We start from the raw sequence: 12095 nt of genomic DNA, 5'->3' as shown, positions 1-12095 counted from the left end.
CAGTGCTAGCTAATGATATTTGTAAGGCTGTAAGCACTAATGATTTCATATTTGCATGTGGTGCTGAAGTTCTCCTGCAGTCCATCCCGTGGTTGCTTATTTAAAGTATCAGCATCACACTGTGACTGCTGCTCTGTTAGTCATAGGCTCTATGGCGTGGCCATTAGTGCTCATGCTTCAGGACACAGCAGATCCCTCAGGAAGGAGGGGTGAGATCTCCCTTGCACCAATCACCATGGTTTTCCTGTCATGTCCTCTGCAGTGTTTGTGCCTGGGTTGCTGCAAAGGCAGCACAGCAGGCTGGAGGCTTGCTAACAGGTGATGCTCCCTCCCTGAACACCTTCTCTTAAGACCCAGCAGTAAATCCCAACTGACTCAAGTGCCTCCAGGCCGTGGTGTAGTTCCCAGTCCCGACTGGGCTCTTTGAGACCCTGCTGTGCGGCATTGCTGAACCCATCATGGGCAGAGGGATGGGGGGGTTCCAGCTCTCCATCAGCTCACCCCTCTGGGCTGCTGCCCAACAGCACCAACAAACCATCACAGCACCTCCCTGCCCTGTGCCCCCATCCCCTGCTTGTTCCCATCCCTGTCAGCAGCGTTCAGTGTCATGATATCATTTACTCCTTGGAGCTGGAGGACGATGTTTGCAGTGTGTTCTATGAATTTTTCATAAAGACAGGAAAAACAGCCTAATCTTGTGAGCTTTGAGTCTGGGTAGTGGGTAATGGCTTTGATTTAAAGCATTTTGTCTTAATGATAGTTATATTGAAAATTTCCTGCTGCTTTCAAGCACGTGTAGTTATTATCATAAACACTGATGGTAGCACTGCCTGCCAAATTGTGCGTGGCTGTTTATGGTAGATGAGAGAGTCATCCAGAAATTAGAGCACTGCATCAACAAATTGTCAAGAAGCTGCTCTCTGCAGAAAGCCACCACGGGGCCAGTCCAGCAGCCAGGAGGACCTTGGAGGAAAGAAGTGCTGGAGGTGACCAGTGCTGGGTGCAGAAAGGAGCCCTCTCTGGGAGGTGCAGGAGGAGGTGCTGGGTCTCTAGGAGTGTTGGTTTAGTACTGAGCTCACACACGTGCAGCTGGGGGGGTCCCAGTGTTACCCACAGATCTGTCTCTGTGGGGTGCAGAGGGTGCACATGGGTGCCTGTGGATGAGGAGAAGCTGGGACAGGTCTAAGCTGCTCTGTTGTGGCCTCAGCTGCTCTCTCAAGTGCAAGCTGTATTTCTGGCTGTGATAAGGGGCTCTGTGTCTCAGCCTGAAGTACCCTGCCTCATCTCCCAGAGGAGGTCCAGGAAATCATGTGGTGGTTTCTTTCAAACCTGAGGTCCTTCTTGCCTGTGCAGCGTGGCTGAGAAGGCTGCCACTGGTGTCTTTCACTGCATTTTGCACCCTTCTGCATCTCTTTCTCTTTGCTTTTGAAATGCTGATGTTTGCTGTGTGCTAAAGCAGAGTAGTTAAGAGACTACTGCCTCAACCCACAGTAGTGTTTAAGTCTTTGGGTTTTGGTGCTGTAGAAGGGAGGTCATCACCAAAGGCTGAGTGTGGGCTGTGTGAGGGGACAGTGATCCCCAGGCAGTCCCTGTCTTACACCTCAGGATGCATTTCACCTGGTTTGTTTCCTTTGAAATGCAACAAATGTCAGTGGTCCTTAGGAGTGTTCTGGCATCACAACTGAGCAGACACTGAGGGGCTGCCCATCAGCCCCATATCCTGCAGTCTCATTGTAGGCCACTGATGTCAACACCCTGACATTTCTCCTTGTCCCCCACTCTTTCACTTCCTCACTCATGGCTGAATTGGGTTTGTTTGGGTGGGATTCCAGCGCCTGAGCAGTGGTGCTGTACCCCAGTGCCCTCTGGGCCCCTGCAGTGTGGTGCTGGGATCCTGGTTAGCATAACACCGCTGCTGGCTAAGGCAAATGTCATCCTGAATCCTGACTTAGCACTTCCTCCAGAGTTCATGGCAAGCCAGTTTATCTTGCAGTGCTGACCTTTGCTGTAGAAGGTGGATTAGAGCATGAGCAGGGGCTGTGTTAACATGGCAGGCTGCAGGAGAAGCCACTTGATAAGCAAGCTCCAGCCCTGCTCCCAGCAGAGCTCTTCGAGCCTCCCATCTCTGCATGAACCTGGGTTGCCAGACGCATTTCAGGCTCCAGCTCTCAGCTCCTTGACATAAATCAGTTGTTGTCCACACACTGCATTGAGAAATGTGGCAGCTCTGCTAAAGGAGGCCCAGGTGAGCCAGCAGTGGAATGGCCTGGGAATAGCCTGGCTGCTGGAGCACCACCCTGAGCGCATGGATGCTTCTTAAAATTCTCTACCAAATCATCTTTATTTTAGCAGAAGGACTTTCAGTAGATCCTATATTGAGGAGGCACAGCATAGGTAGAGGAGAAGCGTGCAGTGAACATGCATGGTTGCACTAAATGTATCCCCAGGACAAGACCCCAGGGGCAGGGAAGTGCAGCAGACCCTGGCCTGTGCTGTAGCAGAGCCTGACCCCCGTAAGCACTGAACACTGGCAGTGCCTTGTGGCAGTGCTTTGTGGCAGGACACCAAGTCCGAGCTCCTTTTACCCATTTCCAGCCTTGTCAGCAGGGGCATTTCTCTTCCCATCACCTTTGGGAGCTAGAGGCAGTACCAGTGTTTGTCCTGGCTCTCCCAGCCCTTCCTTCAGACAGGGCCAGCTCTTGCTGTGCACAGCAGGTCTAGATTCCACCAGCACCAACACTTTGCATTTTGAAAAAGCCTCTTCTGGGGCTGCTTTATGAACCCACATTTGCTTCAGAGCCTCCATCTCGCTTTCCCCCTTTGCTTTTCAGTGCTCCCCAGGCCACCACAGCAGTGGGCAGGGTAGAGCCTGAGGCTCTCCAAAGCCTGTCCCTCTGGCCTCCAGGCACACCTTCACTTACTGATCAAAATTCACAGGCTCAGAGCCCTTTCTGTAAGAAAAACCCCAGCAAATTCCAAGTGCAGCAAACAAGATGCAACTCCCTTGTTCCCAGCTCTGCCACATCTCTTGGCTGCTGGCTCTTGATCTCCACAGGCACAGGAAGGAGCTTCTGTAACCCAGAGGATGGGGGATCGTTGGGGCTGAAGAGGATAAAAGTGGGTTAGCTGTGACTTACAGACACATCTAATCTTTTCCACATCTCTCTTGACCTTGATCTATCACAGGACTTCCTGGTGACACCTGGGATTGCAAATATGCAGAGAAAAAACCTTTGAGTTGGAGACACTCAGCTGCAGCCTCAGAGCTGTGAAAAGGTCTGGTACAGGATGGTTTCCTGTGCAATTGGTTGGCAAATTGGACTTGAACCTTTCAGAGCCTGTTGGAAATGGGTACTTTGACTGCCAGGACTTGCTGAGTGCTGCTGATCCTTGGAAGGGGAGGAGATGGCCCTGACAACCCCCAGGCAATGTTGAATCAGTCTGATGAGTCCCCCCAGCAAACCAAAGCCAGGAGGTACTTGGATAGCTCAGCCAGCTGGGACCAGGCAACAGCTCAGGCTTTGCTGCTGGTCTCCACTGACTGGCATCAAGACATGGCCAGAGGTTCCTTCACATCTGCTGGGGCAGCACAGTCCCCTAATGGTTCTCCAGTGACATGGTTCCAAACTTCTGCTCTAAATTATTTCCTGTTCCAACCGCAGGATGTTGGGGAAAGTCTCAGATTGCTCCCAGCCTGCAAGGGATCAGTCCTAATGCTCTGGGATTCCTGCAGCTCCCAGCAACCCTGGCTCTTGGACAGCTTCTGCCTCCTCCAGCAGCTGAGCTGATGTTGGGAACTTTGTCATAAAGCTTCACGTCTCCAAAGAGTCTGAAGATTTCTTTGAGGACTGAAACAGTGTCTGGAGGATTTGGGGTTGATTTTTTTTTTTTTCTTTTTCATTTTAGTCTCAGATTGCTGCAGGTCTGTGTAGAACAAATTTGTTTCCAGGTTGTTTCTTACCAGAAGCCATCACGTTTTGTGTGCTGGGAAAGTTGTTGAAGGTCCCTTTGCTGTTGTTTCAAAGTGCCTCTGGCTCCAGCTGAGCTTATGTGCAGAAGACAAATATTTAGCTGCTCACCATGGCTGGGTGCGTCCTTAAAATGCATCTGTCTGAGGAGTGCTTGGAATTCTGAGAGCTTAGAGATGTAAATGAGAGGCTGGGGTGGGATGTCTGGGGACAGAGCATCTCTCTCTGGCTGCTCAGTCTCCATTTGATCTTCTCTGATGAGGTTTCAGGACATGGCAGAGCATGGCCCCTTTTCACCCCGGCACAGTTCTCTGGACTGAACAGGTTGCCCAGGGAGGTCATGGGCGGCCCTGGAGGTGTGCAAGGCCAGGCTGGATGAAGCCTTGAGCAGCTTGCATTAGTGGGTAGTGTTCCTGCCCATGGCAGGGGGGTTGGAACTGGATGATCTTTAAGGTCCCTTCTGACCCAAACCATTCTAGGAATCTATGACTCCCTTAGGATAATGCCACAGGAGTGTCCCTGGGGCTGCCTTGCTGTGTGTCCATCTGGTCCATCAGCCACAGCTGCCCCACGGCTCCTGAGCATGTGGTGTGTGCTGCTGCTCCCCATGGTGGACGTGGCACTGGCTGGCTTTGGGCACCAAGTGGGCAGTTGGCTGGGGCTGAGGCTGGTCCCTGCTCCTGGCCCCAAGGCAGTGATGGTGCAAAGGGCTCTGCTGGTGCTGCCTGGGGACGGTTGCAGGAGGGTTTTACTGGCAGGATCCCCCCAGCTCTGCCCTGCCGTGTCCCTCTGCTGTGCTCCTGCCATTGCTTGGAGCTGCCAACTGGGCTTTCTGTGTGACTTGGCAGGAAAATTCACATCCATTTTATTGAACCAGAAGGAAGAAAAGGGGGAAAAAAGAGTGCTAGCTTATAGTAATAAAGGGCTTTTGAACATCTCAGCTGGATATTTTTCTTCACGAGTGAGAAGGCCAAATGTTATCTTGACATTTAATCTTTAATAATAAACCAGGCGCTTTGTTTGCCAGTGAATTCCAAAATCTGTTTACTCTCTCATGTCTTATTTCTTTTAACTTGCTAGCTTAGATGTCCTACTTACTCTGCCCTGCTGCCAGCCCAGAGCTGCATTAAATCATTTATTTTGTGAAATCCACTTTCCTGTCATTGCAGGGCCAACAGCTGCGGGGCTGGCTGGGGTGTTACTGACCAGTTCATTCCTTCCTTTGACAAATGGGGACCTCCTGGGAAGGTGATGCAGGGGGAAGGGGCCAGGGCAGGAGAGGTGGTGGCCCAGCTTCAAACCCAGGCTGAGCCCACTCCAGCGCATGTGAGGTGCTGCCAAAGCCTTCCCTCAGGCTGCTCTTGTTGCAGGAGCAGGGCTTTCTCCTGGGCTGGTGTCCATGCCCAGCAGAACCCTTTGGCTGGGCAGGGTGGCTCTGCCCTGCAGGCTGTCAAACTTGGCAAACCCTTTTAGTGCTTGATGAAGGTGCACAGGAGTGGCAGCCAGAGGAAACGGCTGAAGAGATCTTGGTGCAGCCTCAACCACGGAGGAGATGGGATCTGCCATGGGGTGATGGGATCTGCCGTGGAGTGGGTGCCTGCTTGTCCTGGCACCTGCAGCTCCCAGGGAAGGCTGTGGTGTTGGTCACCACATTCATACTGGTCCCATCCCTGGGTGTGTGTCCAGCAGCATGTTCAGCCTGGGAGGCTCAGAGTTGGCTGTTAGCTGTCTGCAGTGCATGCCCCTGGTGGGGTGTGTGAGGTGGTAGCAGATGTGGGCAGGGAAGGCTCCCTGTGCTCCCTTGCAAGGACCATTCAGGGGTAGCTCCAGCTTCCCGCAAGCCATCTCCATCCAGCTCCTCCTCCTTGTCCGCTGACTTTTCTTTTGCATTGAAACTTCTTCCTCATGAATTTTACATCCAAGAGCAACTGTGAGAGATGCCAGAAGCCTGCTCATCTAACATGCTTTGATACCTAAATTTATTCTTTAGTATCATTCTTACTTACATTGTTTTTCTGTCTCAAAAAAATTATATATATATATATATATATATAAAATACAGGGAGGGGGGAAAAAAACCCTAAAATTTTCTTTTACTTCCACATTAGGAGGTGAGTTGTCACACACCCTCTGGAATTCTTTTTTTTTTTTTTTTTTTGCTTTTGATCTTTATTATTTATTTGTTTAATTTTGGTTGATGTCCCAAGCATGGTTTTGGAGACGAAGGTAGAGCTTCGCTCTCCAAATCAAACGGGAAAAAAAATACCAAAACAACCAAAACCTTAAAATACTCAATAAAAAACCAACCCTCTCCTTGGTCATCTTAAAACCAAAACTAAATCCAAACTGTTCCATTCCATACCATTAAAAACAAAACAAAACAAAACCAAAAATCCCCAAATAACTGTTGAACTATTTCTCCAGCTTACTCATTTCAAAGGGCGGGTTTTTGTCCAAAAGTATTGAATGGATCCAAAACAAAAACAATATATATAAATAAATTAAAAAAAAAAACAAATACCAAAAAACCCAAACAATTTTCCTAGACACCATTGAAAAGTTCTTTGCTGTCAACATTTAATATCAATATTACCACAATGTGTAGTCTCAAACTAGTTCCTTTGTAGTTTGCATGGGATGTGAATGCTGTCTCGGCGTGCCCAGACCTAGAGAACTTCGTTACTACTGCATGAGCATCAAGTCAGATGTTGAAAAATACTGATGATATCTCGTGATAATTTGGTGAAAATGAGCACCTCCAGTCTCTGGTTGCAGTAGTGTGGTGAATGATTGTTCTTTTTTTATTTATTTTCTTTCTTTTTTTATTTTGTTTTCTTTGTTTTGTTTTGTTTTTTTATATATATCCATATATATTTTTTTGGAGCTCTAAGCTTCGTAGTAGTCCGGGCTGACTCTTCTCCAGTACTTGCTCTCCTTTCGCATGGCCTTGGTTAAGTGTTAGAAGTTGGGCCTAGGCTGTTGGTTCTGGTGTTTGGCTTTGTAATACTGGTGCATGCCCGGCGTCTGGCCTCATACCCAGCTTTATTCTCTGCACACCAGTCTTGAATAGCTACAGTGCTCAACCGAATTTTGGCGCACCCGCTTCCCCGGCAGGCTCCAACCCAGCCCGACCCGGAGGCTTCCCCGGGGCCAACAGCCCAGGGCCTGTGGCGGATCTCTACGGCACGGCCAGCCAGGACTCCGCCGTGGGTAACTACATAAGTGCCGCCAGCCCCCAGCCAGCCTCTGGCTTCGGCCACGGCATCGCCGTAAGTACCAGGCGTGGGCACCGCGGCCGCCCCCCGCGCGGCTTGGGGGTGGGCGGAGGGTGGGGGCTGAATGCTGGTGAGCCTGGGGGGGTTGTGTTGGTTCCTTGGCTGGTTGAGACCTGATGGCAAGCACAGCGCCTTGCTGCCGTAACCTGCTAGAGCCGTGCCCAGCCCCCTGCAGCTGCCAGCTACTGGCTGGGCTGGAAGAGCTAACCTGGAGCCTTCTGAGGCCAAGCCTGGCACACTGCAAAAGGAAATGGTGAATAGCTATGGGGTTTAAAGTTCCTGCTTAAAGGACCAGAAAAGACCCTTCCTGGAAGTGTTCAAGGCCAGGTTGGATGAAGCCTTCAGCAGCCTGGGCTAGTGAGAAGTGTCCCTGCCCATCGCAGGGGGTTGGAACTGGGTGATCTGTAAGGTCCCTTCCAACCCAACCATTCTATGAATCTGCTGTTCCTGCTCAGTGCACAGGGCTTGATCTAGATGACCTAGAAAGGTCCTTTCCAGCCCAAGACATTCTACAACTCTACATGGCTTTATCTCAACCCAACCAGCTGTCCCAGCTGATGCTCCCATTTGTGGACAACACACTTGTCCCAGACCCCACCTCAACGAGCAAAAAGTGGCTCATTGCTTTGTCCAGCAGGACCGCAGGATTGCCCGCAGCCACCGTGGCAAGGGGATGATTGTCCTACCTGTCCCACTCCCCTTCTTCATCCCTGTAACCACAGCATCTCCATGGACCAGGGATGGAGGCTGACATTTGCTTGACCTCCTGGGTCACTTCCAGAATCAGTAAGAGTCCTTCAGGCCTGCAGGTTACGAGCAAGTCACTTCCATGTGGCTGTCAGGTCCCAGGCAGAGCTCCTGGCACAGCGCTGCAGCCTCACTAATGATGGGCCCTGGAGATTTGCTTCCCGAAGCTGCATGCTGGTGTGGAGCTGGCGCTGGTTTACCTCTGTGTGTTAGCATGAATGTGGTCACACCTCTTTGGTGGCTGTCAGTCTCCCAAAGGACACCTGAAGTCCTTCCCCTTTTCCTAGTGAAACAATCAGATTTTTTTTTTTTCCTCTTGCACCATGAAAGTGGCAAAGTGCAGAGGCCTCCCCCAGGACCCCTCAGCCCCAGCAAAGGGTTTCAGTCTCTGACCAAAGTGGCTGAGTGGAGGGAGTGGGAGCATGGTGCAGACAAAGCTGCTGACAGGGTGTTATTGCTATTGCATAAGCAAGCAGTGCCCAGAAAGACAAAAAAAACCCCACTGCCAGGGTTTGTGCTCCAAACCCATCCCGGTCCTGCCTCTCCTGAGGTCACACCAGGGCCCTGACAGTCCCTTTGGATCAGTTCTGGTACCAAACGTGGGACGTTATTGCTCTGCCATCTCGCACCACTTGTCACACCTCTCCTCTCCATTTTTCACCTAAAGAACAGGACCTGCTTGTTCCTGAGAGCTTGGGCACTCTGCCTCGGCAGCAGCCTGGTTTTCCAAGCACTAGGACACAAGGTGCAAGCCTGGGATTTGTCTGCACTAACATGTCTCCAACAAACCATTTTGTATTTGACTTGCAGATTGGCAGCCTCTTAATTTCCCCCAATAACTGCAAACAACCCCCTAGCTTTTTTTTTTTTTCCCCATCCATATTTCTTTAACACTCTCCATTTACTAACATTTAAAAAACGGAGAAGGGAAAACCCAAAGCTGATTTTTGCCAGCTGGGGGAATGAGGAGATTATGGTCTTGGAAAGGTAACTGTAGGGTTGAGCACACCCAAGTCCTGGTGAGCAGGAGAGCTCTTGGAAATACCTGTTCATGCTGGCAACAGAGTCTTTCAAGTCCTTTGATAATTTTTTGCCAAAATGAATGACCATCTGTTCCCATGTCACCAGCACTGATGACCTTAACAATTGTGCAATTTTAGGGCCCTTTGATTGCCACGGCTTTTACAAATGGATACCATTGAAACGTTACACATGGTTGGTTGCCATCTCACTTGGAGGTATTACAGCATATCCCATTTGTACTTTGTGCTAAGCTACCATCTCCCCCTATATTTACTTTCAATGAACAATTTTCTTAACCTTCATTTCCTCTTTCCTTGGCCTTTAATCATTCCTTTCTGTGATTTATGTTGATTGGAATCAATCTCGCGGGTTGGAAACTGGAAGACAGATCAGGGAGCTAAACCCCCTGGAAAAAAATCACATTTTCACAGTCCTGATGTTTAGTGCAATAATTTGGAGAGCCAAACCAACCCCTCCCCAGTCCCAGAAACTTGTTGGTGAATGACCAAAGGCCAGCAGAGAGCATCCTGATGGCCACCAGGGATCTGCCACCAATGCACTGGTCAGAAAACAGAGGAGGCCCAGTGCTTTGTTACAGAGGAGCCATCACTCTTAATTAAGTGCTGTGCCAAATTATACAGCTCAAAAGATAACATTGTAACTAGTAACCATAGAGCAATTATCAAGATTAAAAAAAATTAAACCTAAGAAATTAAATTAAAGACATTACCTGAATTAATGCCTCCTTGGATCACTGCCAGTTTCCTACCCTTTTGAACTAAGCTCAAGTTAATTAAATGTTTAATTTTTATTTTTATATATTTTTTCCTTTTTTTTGGCCTTTGGCATATTCGTCTTTGCAAACAAATATCCTTACACCACCAAGAAGAGAGGAGATTAGGAAAGGCAGTGGATGACAACCAGAAGTTCCCCCCCATCCCTCAGCACAGGTTTACCCCTAGAGCTCCTGGCCCAAGCAGGGCTGTATGATGGAGGTGGCAGCTTTGGTTTCTCTGCCTCTTGCCCAGCACAGCCTGGTCAGTGTCACATCTTCAGCGTGCAGAACCCCTGCAAGAAGTTAGAATTAAAGTTAGCTAGGGGGCTGGGATCTGTGGAAAACAGATTAGGTAAAAATAGATTTAACCTAAATACTAGTGAAGGTTTGCTCTTCATACCCACACACACCCAAGAGCACCTAAAATTGTCCCATCCAGCCAAGCAATGTGGGGAAGAACAAAAGTGGGATAAGCACTCCTGCCTTAATCCCTGTTCTTATTTGCACCTAGCAGTTGTGTGCTCACAGATCAATGTGTCAGAGCCCTCCAGGGTTGCTGGGCTGCCAGCCTCTGTAATCAGGAGGTGGCACAGAACAGGGCTGGAGCCCAAAGCTCAGCAGTGTAGTTCACACCTGGAACGCAGCCGTGGAGGCAGCAGGGCTCGGATTCATGGCTTGTCAGCATTGCACACTCAGCACCACACATCACACTGCAGCCATCCTTCACTGGCCAGGAGCAAGACTCAAATCAGTAATGACTTGAAAACACAAAGTACTTTTAATGTTGCTCATGACTAATTAAAATAGATTTTGTGAGGAGGAAATGAGCCTTGTTATTAATTCCTCAAGGATCACTAAGTTTGAAATTTTTATTGCAGCAGCACATCCTGAGCTGCCTGGTCCCTTGCCCATCCCCACTGCCTGGGGCAGGATGAGGCCAGAGGGGATGAATTTGGCCAAGCCACAGGTCCCTGGGGCAGGATGCAGCTGTAAGGAATGAGTTTGGCCAAGCTGCAGGTCCCCAGGGTAGGGATTGTCTGTAGGGGACGAGTTTGGCCAAGCTGTGGGTCCTTCGGTCAGGGACTGTCCATTCCCACAGACCTATGGGTAGAGCTGGCTGGGGATGGCTTTAGTAGGTCACCCCCAGAGCTATGTGACCAGAGTGCATTCCTCACTGCAGAGCCAGTCCCCTCATATTTATTACCATGTCAGCCTTAAGCACTGGCAGGAGCAGGGTGCTGGAAGCTGAAGCCTCTGTCCTCTAAATCCCTGCAGGAGTTGTTACCTTTCAAATGCTTCAGCCCTCAGAGGAAACTCATTTGGCTGCAGCTGTGTAAATTCCTGGCGTAACTGATGCCTGAGGAGCAGGTTTTGTCCTGCTGATATATCAAGTCACATTTTGTTGTTCCTAATCCAGACCAGCACAGAGCTAACCCCAGCCTGCCTGAAGTCCAGGCTTAGCTGGCAGGTGGCTTTCCAGAGGGATGGAGCTGGAAAGGAAGGGCAATAGGTGCATGAAATACACCTTCCATGGGGACAGTCCCAGAAGGCTGCAGGGAGGCCTTAGAGCTGCATTTCAGTATCTGCAAGGGGCTACAGGAAGGCTGGGGAGGGATTGTTTAGAAGGGCCTGTGGTGACAGGACAAGGGGCAATGGTTTGGAACTGGAGCAGGGCAGATTTAAGCTCGACATCAAGAGGAAGTTCTACACAGTGAGGGTGGGGAGACACTGGAACAGGTTGCCCAGGGAGGTGGTTGTTGAGGCTCCATCCCTGGAGGCATTTAAGGTCAGCCTTGCTGTGTCCCTGGGCAGCCTGCTCTAGCTGGAGGTGTCCCTGCCAAGTGCAGGGGGGTTGGACAAAATGCCCTCGGAGGGTCCCTTCCAGCCCGATGCAGTCTGTGAAGCTGTGAACTCCGCTGGGTTCCAGCCAGGTCGCTGCGGATTGCCTCTGGGTGTGGCTCCGAGCAGGCTGCAGCTTTGCTAACACTTTGGCAGGGGGGAGGGTTGTTAAACATCCCAATTAACCTCAATTAACTCCGCCTCTCCTCCGTGTCCTGTGTCTGCCCTCCCTGCAGAGTCTCTCTGGATGTCCGGGCAAGACGGGGCGAAGTTTCTGAAGGGGCCCAGGTGTGGGTGATCTGATCAGACTTTGAGCACTACATCAACGTCAGCGCTAAGGCAAACAAACCCGAGGTGGCACTCGACGGACTTAGGTTGTTTAAAAAAACAAAATCTCTCTCATCATCTCATGAATCTGCTGTACTATAAAAACAACAGCTTTTAAAAGTATGTATATAAAACCCATTT

The 12095-nt window shown here is 50.0% G+C and overlaps 1 protein-coding gene across 2 annotated transcripts in view; it reads left to right on the top strand.

Moving 5' to 3' along the window:
- MSI2 (musashi RNA binding protein 2) overlaps positions 1–9192 on the top strand; it is a 238913-nt gene extending 229721 nt beyond the window's left edge. The window contains exons 12-13 of one of the 2 annotated variants that reach the window (XM_054394139.1): positions 7083–7237; positions 9151–9192. In XM_054394139.1, the coding sequence (XP_054250114.1) occupies positions 7083–7237; positions 9151–9192 (197 nt within the window). Of the gene's footprint in view, positions 1–7028; positions 7238–9150 lie in introns of both variants that reach the window. The other variant, XM_054394138.1, reaches the window with a different exon arrangement.
- Positions 9193–12095: the final 2903 nt, after the last annotated feature.

Source organism: Indicator indicator, chromosome 30 (genome assembly GCF_027791375.1).
Source record: "Indicator indicator isolate 239-I01 chromosome 30, UM_Iind_1.1, whole genome shotgun sequence".
NCBI classification, from domain to species: domain Eukaryota; kingdom Metazoa; phylum Chordata; class Aves; order Piciformes; family Indicatoridae; genus Indicator; species Indicator indicator.
Note: the sequence above shows the minus strand (reverse complement) of the source record. Positions and strands in the feature narration are given on the sequence as shown.